Source organism: Furipterus horrens, unplaced genomic scaffold (genome assembly GCF_987537825.1).
Source record: "Furipterus horrens unplaced genomic scaffold, mFurHor1.1.pri manual_scaffold_12, whole genome shotgun sequence".
Classification (NCBI taxonomy): domain Eukaryota; kingdom Metazoa; phylum Chordata; class Mammalia; order Chiroptera; family Furipteridae; genus Furipterus; species Furipterus horrens.
The window spans coordinates 88,009,037-88,031,136 of NW_028327182.1; the positions used below are offsets into that span (position 1 = coordinate 88,009,037).

At 36.9% G+C, this 22,100-nt stretch overlaps 1 protein-coding gene across 1 annotated transcript in view; it reads left to right on the plus strand.

Moving 5' to 3' along the window:
- VPS37A (VPS37A subunit of ESCRT-I) overlaps positions 1–22,100 on the plus strand; it is a 28,181-nt gene that overhangs the window by 1,536 nt on the left and 4,545 nt on the right. The window contains exons 2-9 of the mRNA XM_090258895.1: positions 7,834–7,908; positions 9,701–9,815; positions 10,410–10,510; positions 12,824–13,049; positions 14,449–14,519; positions 19,258–19,385; positions 19,467–19,525; positions 19,603–19,671. Of these exons, the coding sequence (XP_090115021.1) occupies positions 7,834–7,908; positions 9,701–9,815; positions 10,410–10,510; positions 12,824–13,049; positions 14,449–14,519; positions 19,258–19,385; positions 19,467–19,525; positions 19,603–19,671 (844 nt within the window). The remainder of the gene's footprint in view (positions 1–7,833; positions 7,909–9,700; positions 9,816–10,409; positions 10,511–12,823; positions 13,050–14,448; positions 14,520–19,257; positions 19,386–19,466; positions 19,526–19,602; positions 19,672–22,100) is intronic.

A 22,100-nucleotide genomic window follows, 5' to 3' on the forward strand; every position in this document is an offset into this window, starting at 1 on the left:
GTTTCAATTGTTGTGCTTGTTCAGAACTTTAAATAAAAAGGTGAACATTGGTGGCATTTGACTGGAAAGCGTGGCTTGCCATTTGATCTCATGGTGGGTTTCTTTTTGGAAAATTCAGTTCATAGAATTCTTAAAGTCTTTTCCAAAAAAATGTTCTGTTCTAACCTGTAAGAGCTACTCTTACGAGATATGCTTTTAAAATAAGATGATTTACTTTTAACAAACATAACAAAAGTTTGTCCCGTTAGGAAGTGTCATCTTGTAAGACTATTTATATACTAACCTATCACTGCTGTTGCCAAAATACTTTTTAGAACCAAGCTTTTGGAATTAATTGTTTTTAAGCCTTCAGTTAAATATTCTCACTGCTGGCAAATTTTGATTCTTAAAGGTTGGAGTTGAATTTTTGAAATACTCCAGTCTTTTACTGTTAGAGCTGGTAAATACAGGAAGTGATTGATCCGAAATGTATTTATTTATTTTTTTGCCTCCCAGATAAGGTGAGGTTCTAATGCAGTAATTATCCATCTAAGTAGTTCTGGAGTTGGTTTAAGAGGATTAGTGAATACTCTGAGATAAATGCAGAAAAGGTCCATTTTATTTGTTATTTTTTGAGCCAGAAATTATGGACATATAATTGGGCATGTGACATTATCTACATATTTCGTAATGTTATGTACATTTAAGTACTCTATTCCTGTAAGTGTTTTTAATAAAAATACTTGAAGTTTTATTGAAATATTACGCATTTACAAACTAACGGGTAATTACTAATTAAGTAGGTCATATACTTCCAGTTGTCAAGGAATGGCACGATTCCAGGGAAAAGGACACCCACCTATTTTTGTTACATCTGCCCTTTCCATTCATGACATACATTTGAAAGCTAGCTAGTAAAAACAGTCTATCTGTGCAGTATGCTACAACTTAAAGAATTTTGTGCAGAAGGACACTGTCAACTGTGCAGAAGTTGAAATGTTTTGAATGGTATTTTAACGAATAATACAAAACCTCCCAATTGTGGAAATCAGTATCTGTTTATACTGCCCACCTCCCTCATTTTTCATATCTATCCTTTCTCCAGATGGAAGGTCAGCAGCTCTTCCTGACAGTGAAAGTATCTGACTGATTTTTCTGCCCTCCTCCAGAACCCCCCACCCCAATTCTGTCATCTACCTTCCAGCTCTTAATCATCTTTTAACTCCTTATAGTTCAAAAAATTTCATTTTAGGGAAGAGCCTGTTTAGTTCCCTTTCTCTGTGAATGTAAACGCCTTTTTTTTTTTTTGTTAGCATAAGAAATTCCTCATCTTTCTTAGGCCTTTCCTAAAGGTTAGATGAGTTTTATGTGTATTTCCTCATCTCAGTCTTACTGGTAGGGCAAGGCACATGGGAAAGTGTTTAACCAACGCTTGGTGACATGTTTGTCCGCCATGAAAATGGAAGTTGAAAGTTATGTAGACTAGGCTCAAGTAATATATTCCACCTCTGAAGAGCAGTCATGCAATAATCGGTTTGTCCCTAATAATCCCCGACCTCCTGGGCAGGAGTAGAACCCATTCTGTTCTTTCTTCCACTTCCTAAAGAAGCTGTCCGTAAGGCACCCTGTTCGGTCCCCCCCCCCCCCCTCAAGTACGCTTCCCCCAACTTCTTGGAAGAACACCTGCTTTTGCCCGGGCTCCCTACCTGCAAGGCCGTGTACTTACGGGAGGCTGCGCTCTTTCAGCCCCAGGAAGTAAATAGTGATTGTTCGTGCCCGTGATGATGCTCTCGATCCTCCTGCTCGACGCTGTGAAAGCGGGACTCTTAACCTCCGTCTGGTCCGTGGGAGTTGGAGCAGAAGTCTGCGGGGAGCTGTTGAAAACATTTCCTCCGGAGCGGGTGTCGGAAATGACACGCCGCCTGTGTTTTGGGTATTTACTGTGACAGGGACATGTGGAACTGCTTGGATCGGGCTGCCTTAACCAGTTCCGGGAACTCCCTGCCTCCGGACCTCTTCCTGTATGAGATTAATAACCCCTTACAGTGTAAGCCATGCTCGGCCTGGCTTTTCCATTATTGTACGACAGTTGAAAATATCCCAGGTAATACCCACTATTCCCAGTGTTTAAACTTTCTTCAGAGAAGTGAAGCTGTTAAGTATTTCCCTGCAGTCAGAAAATATTAAAAAGTGATAGGTAGTCTTAACAGTTATATCCTAACTATCCTAGTTTCTTCTCTCTCTCAATATCTGAAGTTAATTAGTTCATTTTAATTTTATTATTTTGTTTCTGTAGTTCTAAAACCACAATTATGTTGTAAATGATAATTATTACTTGTAATTAACTATGTAAATTCAAAGTTATACAAATACTAATCATTTATCATTACCTTTTGCTTAGGGATTTCAGCTATCTCAGGTAAAGGACTTCTACATTCATTTTAATAATCAAGGACATAGTAATCCTGGTGCTATTTTTATTTTCAATAAGGAAATCTAATGTGGGAAGTAAGTTTATCAGAATTGCCCCCACCCCCACCCCTTACTAATAGTCTTACCATGTGTCATTAACTGGCTGTGCAGACTTGGGTGCCCACATAACCTTAGTGAGACTAACCTTATTGACTCTGAATTCTCACCACCCTCCCAACTGTGAAAGTCTGTTGGTTCTTCGAGTTTCTTGGTGTGAATATTCTATTAGAGATAAAAGACAAAATAAATTTGAGCAACGTAAATGGAAGTAAGCAAAAAATTATTGACCTGGGAAAAGCAACTTGGCTTTAGGCAAATGAAAACTTTGTCATCGAACTGTCATGGATTCGAGTTCTGGCTCTAACGTGCCCGGTATCCTAGCAGTATGGCCACTCGGCAAGTTACTCAGCTTCTCTGAGCCTCCTTCTGTAAAATCAGGAACCGTGTAGGATTGTTGATATTTACGTAATGTGTGTGACCCCTTAGTAGTGCATCTGGCACATAGTGGGCATATGACAAAGTGCATTCCTTTTTCCACTGCATGGAATCGGTGTGCCGGTAACCTTTGCCTCTTAGCCCTGGCTCGTTTGTGAGTCCCTCCCAGGCCTTACCTGGAGAGCTCGTCTGTCTCTGGTAGGACTACTTCCGACTCCATTCAGAAAGCAGGTCTGTTCCAGAGAGTTGGTACACAAAGGCGATGTACCTCTTTCGAAGGATTTTAGATGTAACACACATAAAGAATGTAGAATATTATCTGGCACACAGTAGATACTCTGTAAATGGCAATTATTTTTATTTCCTATTTTAAAAATACTAGTACCAGTTTCATAGTCTTTAAGAATTGTTTTGGGATTTTCTTTTGCTGCCAGCCCCTGAGTACCATTGCCAACATTTCTAATTTGAGATATTTTTTCATTAAACTTCCCAAATTTCCAATTTAAAAAAAATGTATTTATTATTTAGAGTAATTTCAGGTTCACAGCAAAATTGAGCAGCAGGTAGAGATTCCTATATGGTTCCTGCCCTCTCCAACTTTTCTTTTAAAACAGAAAGATCTGCAAAGATTCGGCAACAGTTCCCACATAGCAACATTAGCTTCGAGCTGCAGAATAGTTTGCCTTACTGGGCTGCCTTTTCTCCGTTTTACCAGCCGGCAGTCCCTCCCTGTTGTACTGCAAGCAGTTGCCTTCGTTCATGTACATGCCTGACGGTTTTAAGTATTTAAGATGAAGACTTCCTTATAGAAGGAAATCACTTTAACTTGCTGCAATAAAAAAAATCCATTAATCAGCTATGCTTTAGCCTATTGAAGCTATAGAAATCTACAGAACGTAAACATTTTGACTTTATAAAGGCATGTTGAGACCATAGTAACTTTAAACTTTAAAATTATGTATATTGTACAATCCCATTGTTAAGTGAATTTTAATTTGATACAGTGAATTTTGTAGTCCATTTATAACCAGTGATTAAAAGTTATTTAGAGTTGTAAAGTATATGACACAAAAAAGCATGCTACCATTTAAGAAAAAGTTTCCTAAATGGAATCGTGACAGCTCCAGTGCTGTCTCTAGTCAATTTCCCTTGTGTAGTCTCAGTCAGCACCTACCTAAAAAATAGATAAATAAAAATTACCACACAGGCAGTCATTTCTCTGTTGCTAGTTAAATGCAGCCACATCTACCTCTCCCTTCCTACCTATGAACTCCTTCTACAAAAATCAAACAAGCATTGGCCTGCGAGCCAAGTGTCACTGGTTCGATTCCCAGTCAGGGCACATGACTAGGTTGCACGTCAGGTCCCCAGTGGGGGCATGAGTGAGAGGCATAAAGAAGAGGTTAAACAATATACTAGAATATATATTTTTTAATTTTCAAAAGGTATTGTAAAATTACACTTTACTGATTTATAAAGATAATTATAACAAATTACTGAGTGGGAAAGAGCAAGTTACCAATTTGTATATGCAGTATAATTAGATTTTTATTTTAAATAAGACTGTGAATATAGAAAGAAGGTTCGAAGGTTATATACCAATATATTGGCAGTGGTTATCTTGGGGATATGAGATCCTGAATGATTTTTATATTCCTGTGGATGACAGGGGGTTCTCTGGAAACTAACCCCATAGGGTGATCTGATTGTAATTCATACCTGGACAAGCCACGCTGAGTAGTCAAGGCTCTCGGCCCATATACCTGTTTTAGTAAGAGATTTATCTTTGCCTTAAGCAAGACCTATTCATTATTTTTGTATTCTAGGTTAACACGCCTTTGGAATAAGTATAGCCACCCTCAAGAGAACACATAATCTTAACTCTCTGTAATCTAGTCCCCGCCTTGCATTCTTCCCAGTTTCCTGTCATCTTCCTTGTGTCCCCTCCTTCATTTCAAGTGCGTAAGTGAAGCTGCAGGATTGTCATTCTCCAGCATTTCAGATCTTGCTTCCCGGCAAGTGCCATCAGTTTGGGCTCAAATAAATGCTTATAAAATTTTGTGCAGGTTTGGACATTTCTTATGTTGACATTCTCTTTGCTTGTTCTTTTTCAGTGAGACTGAATTGTTTTTAAAATAAAAATTTAAAAAGTCATTAAACATAACAAAAACTTCAAAATCACATTTGTGATGAATGTTAAGGGAATGATTCTTGGATTGATTAAGTAAAACAAATATCTGCCATCTTGTCTAATGCAGCCAGTACAGGAGAAGACAAAGTTTTCTTAGACTCTCTCAGAGACCCTGGCTGGTTCTGAAATTAAACTTGACAGATTCACAGGGAAAAAGCATACAGATTTTTGTAATCTAAGTTACACATGACTCAGGAACCTTCAGGAGGAAACGAAGACCCAGAGAGACAGACCCGAGTGTTACGCTAGGTTTGATGAGCAGGGGACCGTCGTGGAGGAAGACGGTGAGTAAGGAGTGTGAGGTAGCTGTTGTAAACAGGGGAACTTAGCAAGGCCTGGTCTGGTTTTTTATTTTTCTTGTTATCCTTTTCTCTTCCTCTGATGGGCGTGCCTTTCCTCCCCTCCTGATATAGGGAGGGCACCTCTCATGACGGGATCTTAGGACCTGTTTCAGGAAAGAGACAAGGCGGGGAGGAGGTCAGAGTGACGGCCCTGCTTCCACTGTTTTCTTGACCTCCTTTAGCCTAACACACCTGATGTGCCGTATTTGGGGGTAGTATGTCCTGAGCCCCATCGGTTGCCGTGATTAACTTGTTTTGGAATTTGATAATGATGGTTCAGCTGCATTGATATTACAAGCACATATTACCTTCAGTTATCTGTGATACCTTATTTGTGAAGGAAATGTCAAAATTTTTAATAAATGTCAAGAATATAATTGTGGCTACAATGAATTGAACATTACCAATGATATCAGTAAAAATTATTTTAATCAAATTTAACTTGTTTCCTACAAAAATACAAACAGTGTCTAAAAAACTGAGTTAAAATTTTAGTACTACAGATTTAGGCAGGCTCCAATAAGCTTTTAGATTTATGTTCTAAATGCTTATTTAATAATAGCTAACATATAGTGAGTAACTTCTGTGTGTTATGTGGAGGGCTTTCCGTGCATTATCTCACTTATTCTAAAAACTCTTTCAGGTGGGTAGGGACTGGTAACATCCCTGTTTCCCATCTGAGTGCCAGGGGTTGGACAGGTTGAGTGACTCACCCACGATCACACAAGTCAGTGGTGTAGAGAGGATTTGAGCCCAGGAAGCCTCACCGAAGAGGCCATGCGCTCAGTCACTAAGGTGCTCTACTTGGCTTTGAACTGGTGGATGCTTTTGTGACCAGTACTCCCTTGAAGCAATGACACCCTAGGGTTCTAGGATAAATTAGAGGAATAAAAACTCAGTAAAAACTTTATTGATTACATGGTGTTCATACAATTGAGGATGTTGTCGGTATCCCTAGTCCAAACCTGATTCCGAGAGAGAAACATTCATAAAATTTTTGTTAAATCCTAATATTGACTATCATCTTGAGGCCCTTGTTATTTGTTTCTTCTCCTTGGTCATAGCTCCATTCTGTGGATGTCAGAGGAGAAACTTATCAACATTATAATTTCTCTATAACTTTATCTCAACACTGGTGAACCTTTCAAGCTACCTAAAATTTACATATTCTAGAGGCTAGGTTTTTATCAGAATACCAAAAAATGTAGTAGTTCCAAAAATGAGGAAAATGAGTTTTTCTATGGCTATTCGTTGAAGCAACCAAAAAGTAAATTATTATGTAAATGCTAGACTTCTTTCAAAGGTATTCCTGCTTGAAAAAGTTTATGTCCATTTGACTATTAAACTTTCAACCATAACTCAATAGTACTTAACATTTTTCCCTTTGGAAATACTATGAATGTTAGTCAGAATTCCATGTGAGCCCCCCAAATTTGGTTGATAAATTATAATTGTAATGCTACATGCCTGCAAATTAACAATAAAATGAAATTCTGAATGTAGAATGTTAAAGTATAAGGGACTTAGAGTAGTTGGCAGTTATGTCCAGCTGCTAGTGCGAAGACTTCCAAAATAGTGACTTACGTACAGTAAAAGTTTGTTTTCCTCTCACATAAAAAGAAGTTCAGTTTAACATTTCCAAGTCGTCAAGAACCCCCGCTGCCCCTTTCTGTCTGCTTAGTTCTCCCCAGAGCCTGCCCTCCGTTCTCCGGGCCACCAGTGGTCCCATAGGGCTGTTTGAAGTCCAGCTATCACGTCCAGAAAGAAAGGACATGTAGACTCATGTCACTTTTTTGTCCTCCTTTAAGATGCTTTTCTGGAAATTCTACCCCAACTTCAGTTTTTCTGTACCTTATTTATTGGCTGGCACAACCAGCTGCAAGAAAGACTAGAACATTGCTATTCAAAATAAAATCAGGCTTCTCTTTTGAAGAAGGGGAGTATTTGTTTTTGGAAACAGCCAGCAGTCTGCATCATAAGACGGCAGGAGACCTTTCATCCAGACTTTCGAATACAGCTGGTTAGTGGCAGAGTCATAGTTGGAACCGAGGTATCTTGCTGATCTGTATGAACTAGAGGGCTCAGGACTGCTTCTGCTAATAAGGAACTCAATAAAGTGATAGTAAGTCAGTCTAACATTATTACAAGAGTTATTCTTGGCCTCTTTATCTCAACATCTGCCCCCCTCGCCCCCATATTCACACAGTTGGATATTTCAGAATATTATTGCCTCTTATTTGATAAACCTTTCTATGATCATTTTTCCCTCAAGATACAAGTTTTAGTGGCCATCTAGAATCTGTGATTAAAACTAAGAACAGTTTTAGTAGACTCTAAAAACATGTAATAATTTGTCTTTAATATTAATGGTTTTATAACTTTAGGTACATTTTTTTCTCAAATTTTCTCCTACAGTATAGCTGAAATACAGAAAGATGTGGAATACAGGTTGCCATTCACCGTAAACAACCTGACAATTAACATTAATATGTGAGTAAAATTGTATCCTATTCTTCTGTGTAATACGACTAAAAAAGTTTTTTATTGTACTAGTTATTGGAAGTAAAATAAACTCTTTAAAGTAACTATTTTAACTATAATTTATCAGTTACACAGATTTATGAAATAAATGTCTTGTATATTGCTATAAGAAAACTATAAAGGACATGTAATAAACAGATGTATAATATTGTTAATAGTGTAATCAATTTCATTGATTTGCGCTAAAGTCTTAGCTGGAGGTAAGCTAAAGAGTAAGAATGATAACAACCAACCAAAGGGATTATATGTGGAAAACCATTCAAGGTATATTCAGAAAGAATTTAAAACATACTAGTTTTCAGAAACATAAGCTACATCAGTCAGAATGTTCAAGGCTGCATTTGATCTGATTATTTTTTTAAAAGAACTAAAAGTTAACAATATAATTATGAGGTTATTAAGTTATAAAGAGGTAAGTTGGACAGAGTGATTGCTGAAGTGCCCATTAGCCTTAAGTGCAATTATTAGTCTTCAGTCTGAAAGAGTTAAGTTCTCACTGCAGAGTGCATTAGCTGGCTAGCGTCTAGAGCCAGTGTTTGGGGGCGCTCAGGGGGCACCCAGCTTGAAGAGAGGAACCGTGGCTTGTTAATCATCATATCCTCGCTGCCCAGCACAGTGCCCGCGCAGAGGAGGCCTTTCTGAATCCCAGCAGAATGAGTGACTTAAGGTGTGAATTATGCTTTGTGACCTTGATACAGAGCAGCTTTTTGAGTCCTCACTATAGCAAATTGGGGCAAACTGTAGGCACGTAGGTAGTGGTAGCATAGCCGGGATACAAACCCAGATTGGTTGGGCTCCCGAGGCCACTCATTGCTTTTCTATCCATCTAGTTTAACAGCTCCAACTGTGTAAATTCAGTAGTTTTATTTCTCTTCAGATGCCCAGTGAACAGCTTAGTAGGAGAAGCCATCAAGGCCCAAGTTTTCATCTTGACGTTGCTGCCAACAGATAGTTTTCTGAGCCAGGAGGGGAATAGAGAGGCAATTTAAAGGGACATATTTTTCCGAGTTTTAGAGATTTGGAAAACAGCTTCATATCCAGGAAAATCCCATTTTTTTAAGACTTCACTCCCTAATCTTAAATTTATAATGGTTCAAAAAAGGTTAAGATTTTCACTTTTTGTATTGAGAGTTTACTGTTTTTCATTTGAAATTATGTGATTGACCTAAAAATTGATAGAGATGTGTCAGTTGGGACATCTAGAAAAGAGCCATAGGGAACTACAGCACTATGACAGCTATAACATTTCATTTCTAGTACTTTTCATTCTTTCCACTTTTTAACAATTCAATAGATAGTGAAGTAATTCTTGGCAGCATTACAAAAGTAGGAAAACCACAGGTAAAAAACTAATATGGCTAGACCTGTGTTCCAGTAACTAACCAGGCTGGGTTAATATAGTTCACCCACTACAAATGCCTGATCTGCTTTTTAGCAGAGATTTGTATAGTTTGGTATGTTGTGTTTGAAAGCAATTCATTGTCACAGTGCCACGAATATTCTATAAATCAGGGCATCCTTTTCCACATCAAGAAGGTTTTACTGTATGGAATTACTTGTGTATCCGTTTGTATATTTTCAGTCATCTCAACAACCATAATAGAGCACTTATTACTGAATAATCCAAATGAAAGTATGAAAATTTAATTTGCTTTTAGCTAACTTTGTTTTAGGATTATTACTATGTAATGTAACATTTGTTGTCTTTGTTTTTGTTTTTCATCTGTTCTACTTTTACCAGATTGCTTCCTCCACAATTTCCTCAGGAAAAACCAGTGATCAGTGTTTATCCACCAATACGACATCATTTAATGGATAAACAAGGAGTATATGTTACCTCTCCATTAGTAAACAATGTATGTTTTTGGTATATTTATTTCAGAGTAATATAACCGGTGTATTACTTTTCTGCTAAATTTTTTTGAAATCTAAAATGCACTTAAAATCTCATTTTGGAATCAGTAATTTTTGAAAAAATTTTCACTGTCTGTGATAGTACTGACTCGAAGGTTGGTTTTCAGTGGTGAGGACTTGTTGACCTTAGAACTTTGGTTCACAGTAGATCTTGGTAGGAAGAAATAAAATTCAGATTGCTTTAAAGTTCTCTCCATATATATGATTGATTAACGTAAAGGATTGTAACAATATACTCTCAGTATGCACCTTTGAACCTCCCAGCTATTGTAAATAGTGAAGTGTGGAAATACTTCAGCTCCATCATTGATTGAATAGACTTTTAACTTGATTTATGGTATCAGCTTTATTAGAACATATTGTAAGGTGTGGATTGCTAATATGTTTATTTGACACAATATCATTTGCTTTTTATTTAATTTTTGACTTGCAGAAATGGATTTAATATTAAGTTTTAGAATCAAGTCATCATAATGAGACCCTGTAATTTTTTTCTGAAAGTGATTTTGATCATCTCGTATCGTGGTTATTTTCAGTTTACAATGCACTCAGATCTTGGAAAAATTATTCAGAGTCTGTTGGATGAGTTTTGGAAGAATCCTCCAGTTTTAGCTCCTACTTCAGCAGCATTTCCATAGTAAGTATATTTATAACAAATGTTTGTATATATTTATTTTAACCAAATTAATTAAAATACAGTTTAAAGTTCAAATGATGCTAAAAAGGAGTTCTCTGTTTCTACATCCCCATTATCACAAAAATGCATTTATACTTTTCAGAGGCAATGTTGTCCTTTTATCTCTTTCTCTAATATTTACCTTCATCTTAATAATATATGCATACTGCTATCCTTTATCCTGTTACTTTAGATATTATCTGTTGACTTCCTATTACAATTAATGAGGATTTTAGTTATAGTTATCTTTCACAAATCTTCCTTTACCCCCATTTTCTCAGTTGTATCATGATTTTTATTTAAATTTATTTTTGGTGTTTTTATTACTTTGACGCTACACATTTACTGTTGCTGCACTGAATACTTTATCATAATTACATTTCTGTGTTATAACTTTTTGCTTCTTTCTGGAGCTAATTTTAATTGCATTTTCCATTGGTTTGGTTTTCTTAGATCTTTTTAAATGTTCCTGCTAATGGTCTTTGAAATAAACAAGCTATTAGAAAGTGTCTTTAACTTAATTTTTTAATCAATAATTATTTAGAATAAAATTCAAAATGTATAAAGGAGTATGAGGTGAAAAGTCACCCTGTCATTTTTATTTGCCTTGCATCTTAGTTTTTCTTCTCACAGGTATCCAAAGTTGTTTGTTTATATATATATATAGAATTCATATAAGCATGTATAAAATTCAAAATATAGAGATTTTATGCACATACAAGGAAACACGTACATGTTGTATTTATTCCCTCCTTTTTCACACAAGTGGTAGCATGCTTTTTTTCCCCACGAAATGGTCTGGCTTGGAGAGCTTCCCATGCTGGTATATAAAGCACTTCTTTATGGCTTCAAAGCATTTGGCTTATGCAGATACACAGGCATGTGGGACACAAACTTATGTTCCAGTTGCAATTTCGAGGTGTCCCCTTGAGGGCAGTCAGAAGGCAGGCTCCAGATGAGTTGATAAGCTCCTTTCTGAGAGAGAGCAGCAAGCTCTAGAGAGGCAAGGGGAAAGTACAAAGGTAGCACCCACCACTTCGGCTCCCCGAGAGCACCTTTGTCAGCCTCCGGACGGGTGCCAGACCTGCAGCCTGCTCCTCAGGCCAAAGCTGCCCGCGCAGACAGACCACCTTCACAGGAAGACGGGGATGCGCTGCTTTCTGCTGTTTGCACAGCGCTGTAGGGATGGTGACCTGCCAAGGACTGTCGTTCTGACTGTCACAGCCCGTTGGACCCAGGAGCTCCAGCTCCCCTGGCCTCCAGAGCCAGGCAACCAAGGGCGTCTCCTGAGTAGCAGCCACAAAAGTAGGGTGCACCAGACATGAGCCCTTAAGGAGCTGTTTCTCAGTTCACTGTAGCCCCAAGGAGCTAGTGGATGCAAGTCTCATTGGTTTTCAAAGCTAGCTCTTTAGGGGATTCATCTTCCAGGGACTGATCTTAGAAGTTGTGCCAAATGTGGGGTGCAAACCCTTTGCTCCTCAGGGAGAAATTCTGGGTTTTGAGTTCCCGCCCCATTATGGGTAGCCCCTCAGAGGGTGTGATTTATGGCAAGATTGTAGCTCACCGTATCTTATCCACTTCAATGTGTTTTTTCCCCTTACTTGCCTGGTAGGTGGCTGTCATTCAGCTAGCTAGCTTTTAGGGTTTCTTTCAGAGGAAGTTGTTCCACATATAGCTTGTAGATTCAGTGTGTCCACAGGAAAAGGAGAGTTCGGGATTTTCAACTAAAACCCATACTATTATCTTTCAGAAACAAGTCATTGTTTTCTGATTAAATCCCAAGTACATACTTCTGTACCTGTTTTTCCAATATATACTTCTTTTATATATGCATCTTGTTTTTTATAGTGGAATGTTTTTAGTAGCTCATCTGTACATTTAAGTTTTCTTTAGAATTTTCTAGAAAATCCGTTCTGACTTTCATATTTGGCCAAATATAGTGAAAGTTACTAAGCCACCTCCACCTGAATAAATTTTCTGGATTAAATGTTATTCACCATTCTCTCTGTGAAGACATTGATTGATGCCGGTGGAATGCTCCAAGTTGAATTGTATATTTTCTAAAACATTTTTCTTTTTCGTGAAAACCAAAACTTGGGGGGAGGGGTCATAATTTACCAATTTATATAATACTTAATTTGGTTACATAAATAGTGTCACCTGCTATAAACATATTCCATCTATAATTTATGATCACTGTTACTTAGAACAATTTAGGAATAATTTTACAAATTTACCCCTAAATTCTCACCTGATGTTTCTCTTTCTCTTTAGCCTATATAGTAACCCAGGTGGGATGCCTCCTTATGCTTCTCAGGGCTTTCCATTTCTCCCTCCATATCCCTCACAAGAAGCTACCAGGACTATCAGTTCTTTATCTGTTGCTGACACTGTTTCTTCATCAACAACAAGTCATGCAACAGCCAAAGCTGCCGCTCCTTCGTTTGGCGTCCTTTCCAGTCTGCCCCTGCCGGTTCCCACAGCTGACACCTCGGCACAGGTTGGTATCTCCAGTTACCTAAATTTTGTACCTTTGAGACATTAATTTAATTAACAAACACGTGCCTTCTTGTGCCAGCCACTAAGTTAGGTACGAAAGATAAAAAGATTAAAAGATTATTAAATCACATTTTCAACTCAGTTAACAAACTCAGAGAAGTCACCAACATACAATGAAATAATTGCAAATAAGCAACGTCCAGTAGAGTGGAAGACAGAGTTTGGAGTTACGGTGAAGATGTGTTTGAAAGAATGGTCAGTGCTCCCATGGACCGAGGTAGGAGAAGGGGAAGTGTGAGATTGCCCAATACAGATATTAGGTACTCAGTTAAAAAGAGGCAGGTGAGAATGAGTGACTTTATGCTTTAATAGATGGTAGTGAATTTGCCAGGATGACAGGTAGTTACAGAAAGCATTTTTTGAAGAGGCAACAGCATTAACGAAGGCATGGAGGCATGACCTGGCCCATGTATTTGTGAAACTGCTTATAAAATGTAAAAGATCTCTCCAGCTGGCTGTCATGTAGGACTCAGGCAGAGGGTCAAGAAACGATCCTGTGGGAGAAGCAGGTTATGGAGGCTTTGCAGAGCATACTAATTGCTTCATGTGTCCCCTTAGTTTAAGAAATTGTGTGCTCCCGAATTAAGCTGGTAACTTGCCATGAGGGATATTACTGAGGTACAGACTGATATTTGTGCATTTAACATATAAAGGGATTTAAAACCTTCATTTTTAACTCTTAGTGAATATCACCCATAGTAATACTCAAATATTATAAAGCCTTATTATATCCAACTTGACTAGTTTTAGTGTTTGTAATAATTTAGAATATAGACCCAAGTGGACTTTGTTTTCCAAAATGGTTCATCGTTGTATTAATGAATTATTATGAACAAACTACAATTAGCATAAACACAAGTACAGAGAACTTTTCATGAGTCTTCAGTTTTAAAGTCATTACATTCAAACTTCGGATACTCTATTCCTCATCTACCCTGCTGTCTCATGGAACTTAGTTTTGTAACTGTTTATACTTTTGTCAACTTATTATTGTCCTCTTACACGTAATTCCTTTCATTTGAGATAAATATATTCATAATATTTCCATGAAATCCACAGGTAATTTGCCACACTTGGTACAGATATACTTGAGATTTTTTATAGCCTGTACTGGCCCAAGAGGCCTAAAAAGGTACTCAGATGACCCCCCAACCCCCTCCAAAAAAAAGAAAGAAAGAGAAAACAGTAACTATATATAAAGGTTCACTGAAAAAAAAACTACAGTAAAGAAAGCGGGGAGAGAAAGGACAATGTAAAATGTGCAGCTGAAGATGCGATCATGAAAACAGGAGCAGATGAAAAGCTGGCTGAAATTCAATACCATTTCACACTCTTTTTAGATAAACCAAAATGGTTTTGGTTACAAGATGCCAGATGTCCCTGATGCATTTCCAGAACTCTCAGAACTAAGGTAGGAAACTTGGAGAATCACATTGATATTCGTTGTCTGTTTTATTTATAACTACAGACCAGATCTTCATATCCATAGTAAACAAAAATATTTTTTAAATCCTAATTCTGAATTGTGGTTGTCTTCGTGAAGAAGTTTTATAAATCCATTTTGTCTTGTAGGTTGTATTTATTGAGTGACTAGTATGTACACAGGAACTATTCTAGATGCTGGGAATGATACAATAGTTGCCAGGATAACCATGTTCTTTCTCTTGTGTGGCTTGCATTCTTATGAAGATTATTTCTTAGTACATTATCCCTGGAGATTTCAAAATATATCTTGGCCTATTTTCGACTTTCCCATTGTTCCATTAGTAGACATTTGTACTTAGAAAAATAGATTAAAGTTCTCATAAAGTAATAGGTGGTTTTATAGAGCCAAATTTTATTCAATTTTATGGGAATTAAGTTTGTAATATTCAAGTTTGAGGTGCCATTTTTATGGAACACTTTTCTTAGGTGGTCTGTGAAAAGAAATATGTTCTGTGGCCGCTCAGTTTCGGGAAGCATGGCATCTTTTCCACCCCCAATGACATTCCACAATGCTCATAAGGCTCTTATTGCTGAGACTATGAAATGCAGTTTTAAAACATTTTTGCAATTCTTTTTTAAAAAATTATATTTTATTGATTATGCTGTTGCAGTTGTGCCAATTTCTCCCCTTTTGCCCCCCTCCACCCAGCACCCCCCACTCCCTCAGGCAATTGCCACACATTTGTTCATGTCCATTGATCACGTGTACAAGGTCTTTGACTGCTCCATGTCCTGTACTGTACTTTCCATCCCCAGGGCTGTTCTGTAACTACCAATGTGTACTTATTAATCCCTCACCTCTTCACCCCTCCCCCACACCCCGCTCCCATCAACCAACCATCAGGACGCTCTCTGTGTCCATGATTCTGACTGTTCTTCTTGCTTGTTTAGTTTGTTTTTTAGATTCAGTTCTTGATAGATATGTATTTATTGCTATTTTATGGTTCATAGTTTTAATCTTTTTCTTAAATAAGTCCCTGTAACATTTCACATGATAATGGCTTAGTGATGATGAACTCCTTTAGTTTTTCCTTGTCTGGGAAGCTGTTTATCTGCTGGTTCTGTGGCTCTTGTGGGGCGGGGTGGGGCTCAGACAAGGAACAAATAGCCTTTGCCCATCATTCTGTCTGAGGGAAAGCTATTCCCAAGATCTCACGTTGATGCCATCCATACACTTCAGTTGCTCCCCTGACACTGGTGCCTTTCATGCTGCTGCCCTGGTGCTGGAGCTCACAGGGATTAAGTCTGAATACGTCTGTGTGCAGGTTCTAAAAAACTACTTAGGACTCCCGTAGTTTCTTCCACTGACTCAATCCCTGCTGGTTTTTGCAGCCAGAAGTTATGGGGACTTACCTTCCTGAGACTGGAACCCTGGGCTGGGGGGCCTGGTGTGGGACTAGGACTCCTCGCTCCCGAGATATCCCTCCAGAATGTTTATCTACCAGGTGTGGGTGTGGGGCCAGCCAGTTCCCTGTCTCCGCCCCTCCTACCAGCCTGATGGATGTGGTTTCTTTAATTTTGTGGTTGCCGAACTTTTATTCAACTCGATTTATGACAGTGCTGAGTAATGTTTGTTCTGTAGTTTAGTTGTAATTTTCATGCGGTTGTGCAAGGAGGCGAGCTGTGATTACCTGCGCCGCCATCTTGACCAGAAGTCTCCTTGTCTTTAAAATATATCCCTTCAGGGGTATAGAGCCAAATACCCATGAGAAATGTTATAGTTAAAAAAAGAAGTTTAGCTCTGTTTGACCCAGTGTTTTACTGTCATTTTTAGGAAATAGTGACTTACTATTTTCTGCTAATAGTCATAGTTAATGAAGGTTTACAGTATATATCACATACATATTAGGGGTTCATATGCATTGTAATGCTTTATAACCCCATGAAGTAGCTCCTATTATTGTTGCCATGTTATAAAGGATTCTTTTTTTTTTTCCTTCCTTTTAAAAAAATGTGAAAATGTCAAAAATACACAAATGTGAACCTCTGCATGACTTGCTTCATATACCCTTCTTCTAGCTTTACATTTGAGAGGTATGGGTACGGTTCATGATTATTTTAAACCAAATATCAAATATGTCATTTTTACCCACAGGTTCTTCACTAAATTTCTGCACCACATAAGGACTTTTTCTTTGCCATAACTCAGTCCACATCATAATCATTACCTAGCAAAATTAATGATAATTCTTTAATATTATCTCTTTTCCCCAGGATCTTAATAATCAAGTCCTTTTGTAGGTAGCTTCTTTGAAACAGGGTTCAAAACAAGGTGTATGTATTGCATTTGAATACTGTATCTTTTATGTTTCTTTTAATGGCGTACCATTTTTCCCCATCCTTTTATACACACACACATACCTATACCTACACATATTTATACACAGATACATATATATAAACATAAATTAATATAAATTATACACATATTTTATTATTATATATTTATTGAAGAATTGGTTACGTTTCCTGTGGGATTTCCCGTACCCTGTTTCTTCCTGATTGCATTCTTGTGATACCACTGACGATGTTTCTCCATTCCCCATGTTTCCTTCTATTGGTGGCTATATCTAAAGCTCTGATTAGAATTAGATTCAATTTTTATCAAATTGTGTTATATACCATAAACTTATACACACTGTTACATGTCAATTATATCTCAATAAAGCTGGGAAAAAAGATTTAGGGCGAAATCTTTTGGCAAGTTTAGTAACATAATCAGTGCCTCCTCCTTTGTACATTACATAAAGGCAGCAGTGATGTCTGGTTGTCTTGTTTTTAGTGACATTAAGATAGAAACAGATTGACAACACCTAAAATCATTAAGGATTTCAAAATGTGATTTCCTACTGCCAGAATTAGCCAGGATTTTTATGAAGAAGAACTTCCCTGAATCAGCTCTTTAGTTTTATTGAAATATACTTCGTACAGAAAAAGACAAGATAAATGCTTGATTTTTTCCTCTGTGATCAATTTTCATAATCGTAAGTTGATGTACAAGCAATCCACAAAGATTCTGATAGGGAAGATTTTTTTGTTTGGTTGTTTCTTGTTGGTTGGTTGGTTGGTTTTATAGTTGTTTTTGTGTTACTAAGAACTCATACATTGTAAAAAAGTAATTTTGATGGTTTCAGTCCATTGCAGTCATTATTCTTTTTGGAAAAAGTCCTATCTTTAATCAACAGGAAACCCTTAAAAGTTGGCTTTGATATCTTTTTGGCAAAACGAAGTTTCCATGGGCTTGCCATGAACATTTCTTTTCCCTGACCTGAAGTCAGCCATTTCTCTGCAAGCTACTCACTGTTTTTCAAATAACAACACCAACCAAAAGCTGCCAGAATTACTCTTGTGCTTTCTTTGGGAAATCAAACTGTTGGAATGGTGCTCAGAGCAGTTGGCACACAAGAAGTGGAAGCCTTGGGAAGAGAGAGTCTCCAAGAAAAGATGAGGAGACTTCCAAAGGAAGCAGAGTCTAAGAGAACAAAGTCTGACCTCCTCACCAGGAGCTTGCTGATGAAGTTCACTGGAATAGTTTCTTAGGACATTTTTTATGGACTATGGGTCACTGTGTTGGCATTTTATCTGCAGTTTGAAGATTGGGGTTTTCATGGCAAACAAAGTTAAGTTGATGTAAATTCTCTGCAACCTTAGTTTCTGAGTTGTGCTTGGTAGGAACTCAATAAATGTTTGGTGGACTCATTTATCCATTCAATTACTCATTTATATGTTCAATAAATATATATTAAGTGCCAAAAAATAACAATACCAGTATTATTACTATGAATACTGGGTGCAGCATAAGATTTGGATTATTTTTATTTTTGCACTTCTTTTGTCTTTAGGATATACCACACCAGAGATGCATGGCCAAATACTATTTTATAAAGTCTCTTCAAATAATGTTTTTCTGTATGATTATGTAACTTATAAAAAAAGTTTGCTTTGAATTTTAGAGACAACATTTTTCTTTAATATTTTATTTTGAATTTTAATCATATTGCTTTTATATGTTCAGAAGGGTTTAGATTCTATTCTTATCCAATTGCCTCTTTGACCCTGTGGATACTGATTTTTTATTTGGTTTAGCCTTCTATGCTTATACACATACTCAATACATATACATATCTTTTACTGTGGCAGCCACATAGGTTAAAATCGGAAGGCTGAGTCCTGGCTGGTGTGGCTCAGTTGGTTGGAGCATCATTCTGTAGACCGAAGGGCAGAGGTTCAATTCCCAGTCAGGGCACATACCCATGTTCAGGTTGCAGGTTCAGTCCCATGTCGGGGTGCATGCAAGAGTCAACTGATCGGTATTTCTTTTACATCGATGTCTCTATTTCTCTCTATCAATTTTTCTCCCTCCCTCCCTTCCCCTCTAAAAGTAGTGAAAAATGTTCTCGGGCCAGGAGAAAAGAATTGAGAGTTGAACATGGCTGTTTATGCACCCGAGTCTTCCTAGCCCTGTAGTGAGTTGACACTCCATTTAGACTACTTTTTGTTCCATGCTTTATATGTTTTTAAGGTTATAATTTGATTTCTGTGTACTTCAAAAATTATTTTGAACCTTGTCAGCTGAAGATTGTGAAAACTCATGAAATATTTATCACAATGCAGAAAAACTAAATTACTGATATCCATTAACACATTTTCTGTTCTGTTTCTAGTGTGTCACAGCTTACAGACATGAATGAACAAGAGGAGCTATTACTAGAACAGTTTCTTACTTTGCCTCAACTAAAACAAATTATTAGTGACAAGGACGACTTAGTAAAAAGCATTGAAGAACTAGCAAGTATGTCTTCCCTTCGTGCTTAAATTTCCTAAGAAAAATGTGATTTTTTACCTGGAAATAAACCAGAAATTTATCTTACAGGAAAAAATCTGCTTTTGGAGCCCAGCTTGGAAGCAAAAAGGCAAGCTGTTTTAGAGAAGGTGAGTGAGTTCTCATTTTGAAGAAATTCGTATAATTTTAAAATGGGAAAAAACAGCATGTTTATTTTCTTTTTCAGTATGAATTACTTACACAAATGAAATCTGCTTTTGAAAAGAAGATGCAAAGACAGCATGAACTTAGTGAGGTAAGATCATTTTCCTTTATCACAAGAATTTTTCCTCTGAATGTGTTTAGGCCACATTCTTACTTTCATTTTTATCAGAAAGTATTTATTAGGTGTCTGACTTTATAAGGCATGATACCTTTAAATGCTGATGAACAACTCTGTGACGAGGCATTATAAATCATTTGTGCTCATGTAAGAGCTTATTTGGTTCCAAACAAAAATATTTAAAGCCCCTTAAATAACTTTTCTGGGAAAGTTATTATATAGCTGGTTTAACTCTTGCAATAAAATGTAACAACAAAATCTAACTTTAGACTCCCTTGTAAGCTTCTATATAGAGCTACCTTAAAAGAAGACTAAGTAAATACAAAAATACTTAAAAGTGTAATTCACCACAAATAATACATTTTATGCAAGAAATCTGGTTATATGAAAAACTAAAAGTCAGCTCTGTTTTGAAAAAATAAATTATAAAAATAAAAGAAAATAAAGGACAATCTGTGTATCTCATATCAGTAACTGGGATCATAATTAACAATATTCTATTTCCTTTAAAATCAGGAATTCTGGACAGTGAAACCAATATAATAAAATAGAAAAAAAACAACAGCAAAAAAAATTGATGGTAAAGGAGCATATAAGTTTATAATGGATTTCAGATGTGGTCATTCTTTAGAATTAAAGAAATAATAGCTAACATTGAGATATTATTATGTGTTTTGCATTGCATTAAGCAGTTGACATATATGTCCATTATTCCCCACAACACCTCTGGTGTAGTTATTACTGTTTTTCTGTTTTACAGATAAACTGAGGAGAGGGATGATAAATAACTTCCTTGTGTTCATGTAAATAGAAAGTATCAGAGTCAGGAGTTAAACAGTCCTCCCTCACTCTTAACCCGAAAATCTGCGAGCGCTGACTGAAATACTGTTAGATGCACCCCTGAGCTCAGTAGATGACGAAGCCTTTCACAGTAGTCAGTATCATTCCTGTACAAACTCTTAGTAAAAAGTCAGGAGACGTTAGTGAATGGCCTAAAAGAACACTTGAATAAATGGAGCAACATATCATATTCATGGACTGAAAGATTTAGTATTATATGATTTAATTCTTTCCAAAATATCCTAAAAATTTAATATACTTACAATCAAAACCCCGAGTATTTTTTTTTTTTTTTGACTGATTTATTCTAAAGTTTCTTGGAAGCACTAAATGGGTAAAAGTAGTCAGAAGAGCTTAAATAAAACAAAACAATAAGGACAACCTTCCTTTCCCAATGTCAAAGTATGCTGTAAAACTGCATCATTTAATCAGTAGTTTTGTAGAAAGAGAAAAATAGTTCTATAGAACAGACTCTGCAGTTCAGAAGGAGACTTGTGTATATGAGCAGTTAGAAACCATTGAGGATTTAATAAATATAATTGTCCATTTGGGGAAAAGATCCCTATTATCATATCATCACAGTAAGATACTCCAGAGTATTTACCCAGAAACCATAAAATTATGAGAGGCAACCATCTCCTAGGATTTTTTTAAAGATTATGTAGGGGAAAAAGTCTTTCTAAGCATGATATAACAGGCAGGAGCATAAAAGAAAGAAATGATAGATTTAAAAGTTATATATAAATTTAAAACTTGTTATATTGAAGATCATAAAATCAAAACTGAAGAAAAGGGAAAAATATTTCTTGCATATATGACAAATATTAATGCCAGTGGTTCATAAATATCTCTTACAAATAGGCAAAAGAAAGAACAGGAAACTCACAAAAGGAGAAATACGAATGTCCAATGAGTATTGTGATGTAACAGTTATTCTGCTCCCTGGACCACTTATATAAAAATTGTTTGAAGTGATTCTTGAAATGCTTAAAAAAACAACAACCATGGTTGCTAGGCTCTTCTCTAGATGCCCTCAGACTCTCTGCAGATGAGGAATCTTCTACCCTCTCAAGTATGGAAGCCACTTCCCTGGACTGCTGTTGCCCGGAGTCCAGGATCCTGTCCTGTTTCATTCCCCCCTTATACCTAGTACCTGGTCCAGTGCTTGACACATAGTAGGTACTCAATAAATATGTAATGAAGAAGTAGGTGGAAGCGTTTGGAAAGATGCTTAGCCTTCTGATAGTAAGCAAAATTACATCATCTGTGCAAGCCAAATTTGTGAAGTTAGATAACCATTGTTGGCAAGAGTGTTAACAAAATGGTGCCTTCCCGTAAATTCCTGTGCATCATGTATGATAATGAGTTACCACCTCACACCCACAAGGATGACTATTAAGAATAGATTTAGTTCCTACATTTAGCTCTTAGATCCGTTTTGAGTTAATTTTTGCATGCGGTAAGGTAAGGGTTGAGCTTCATTGTGCATGTGGATATCCAGTTTATCCAGCGCCAGTAGCTGAAGACTGTCCTTTCCCCCATGGAATGGTCTTGGCTCAATT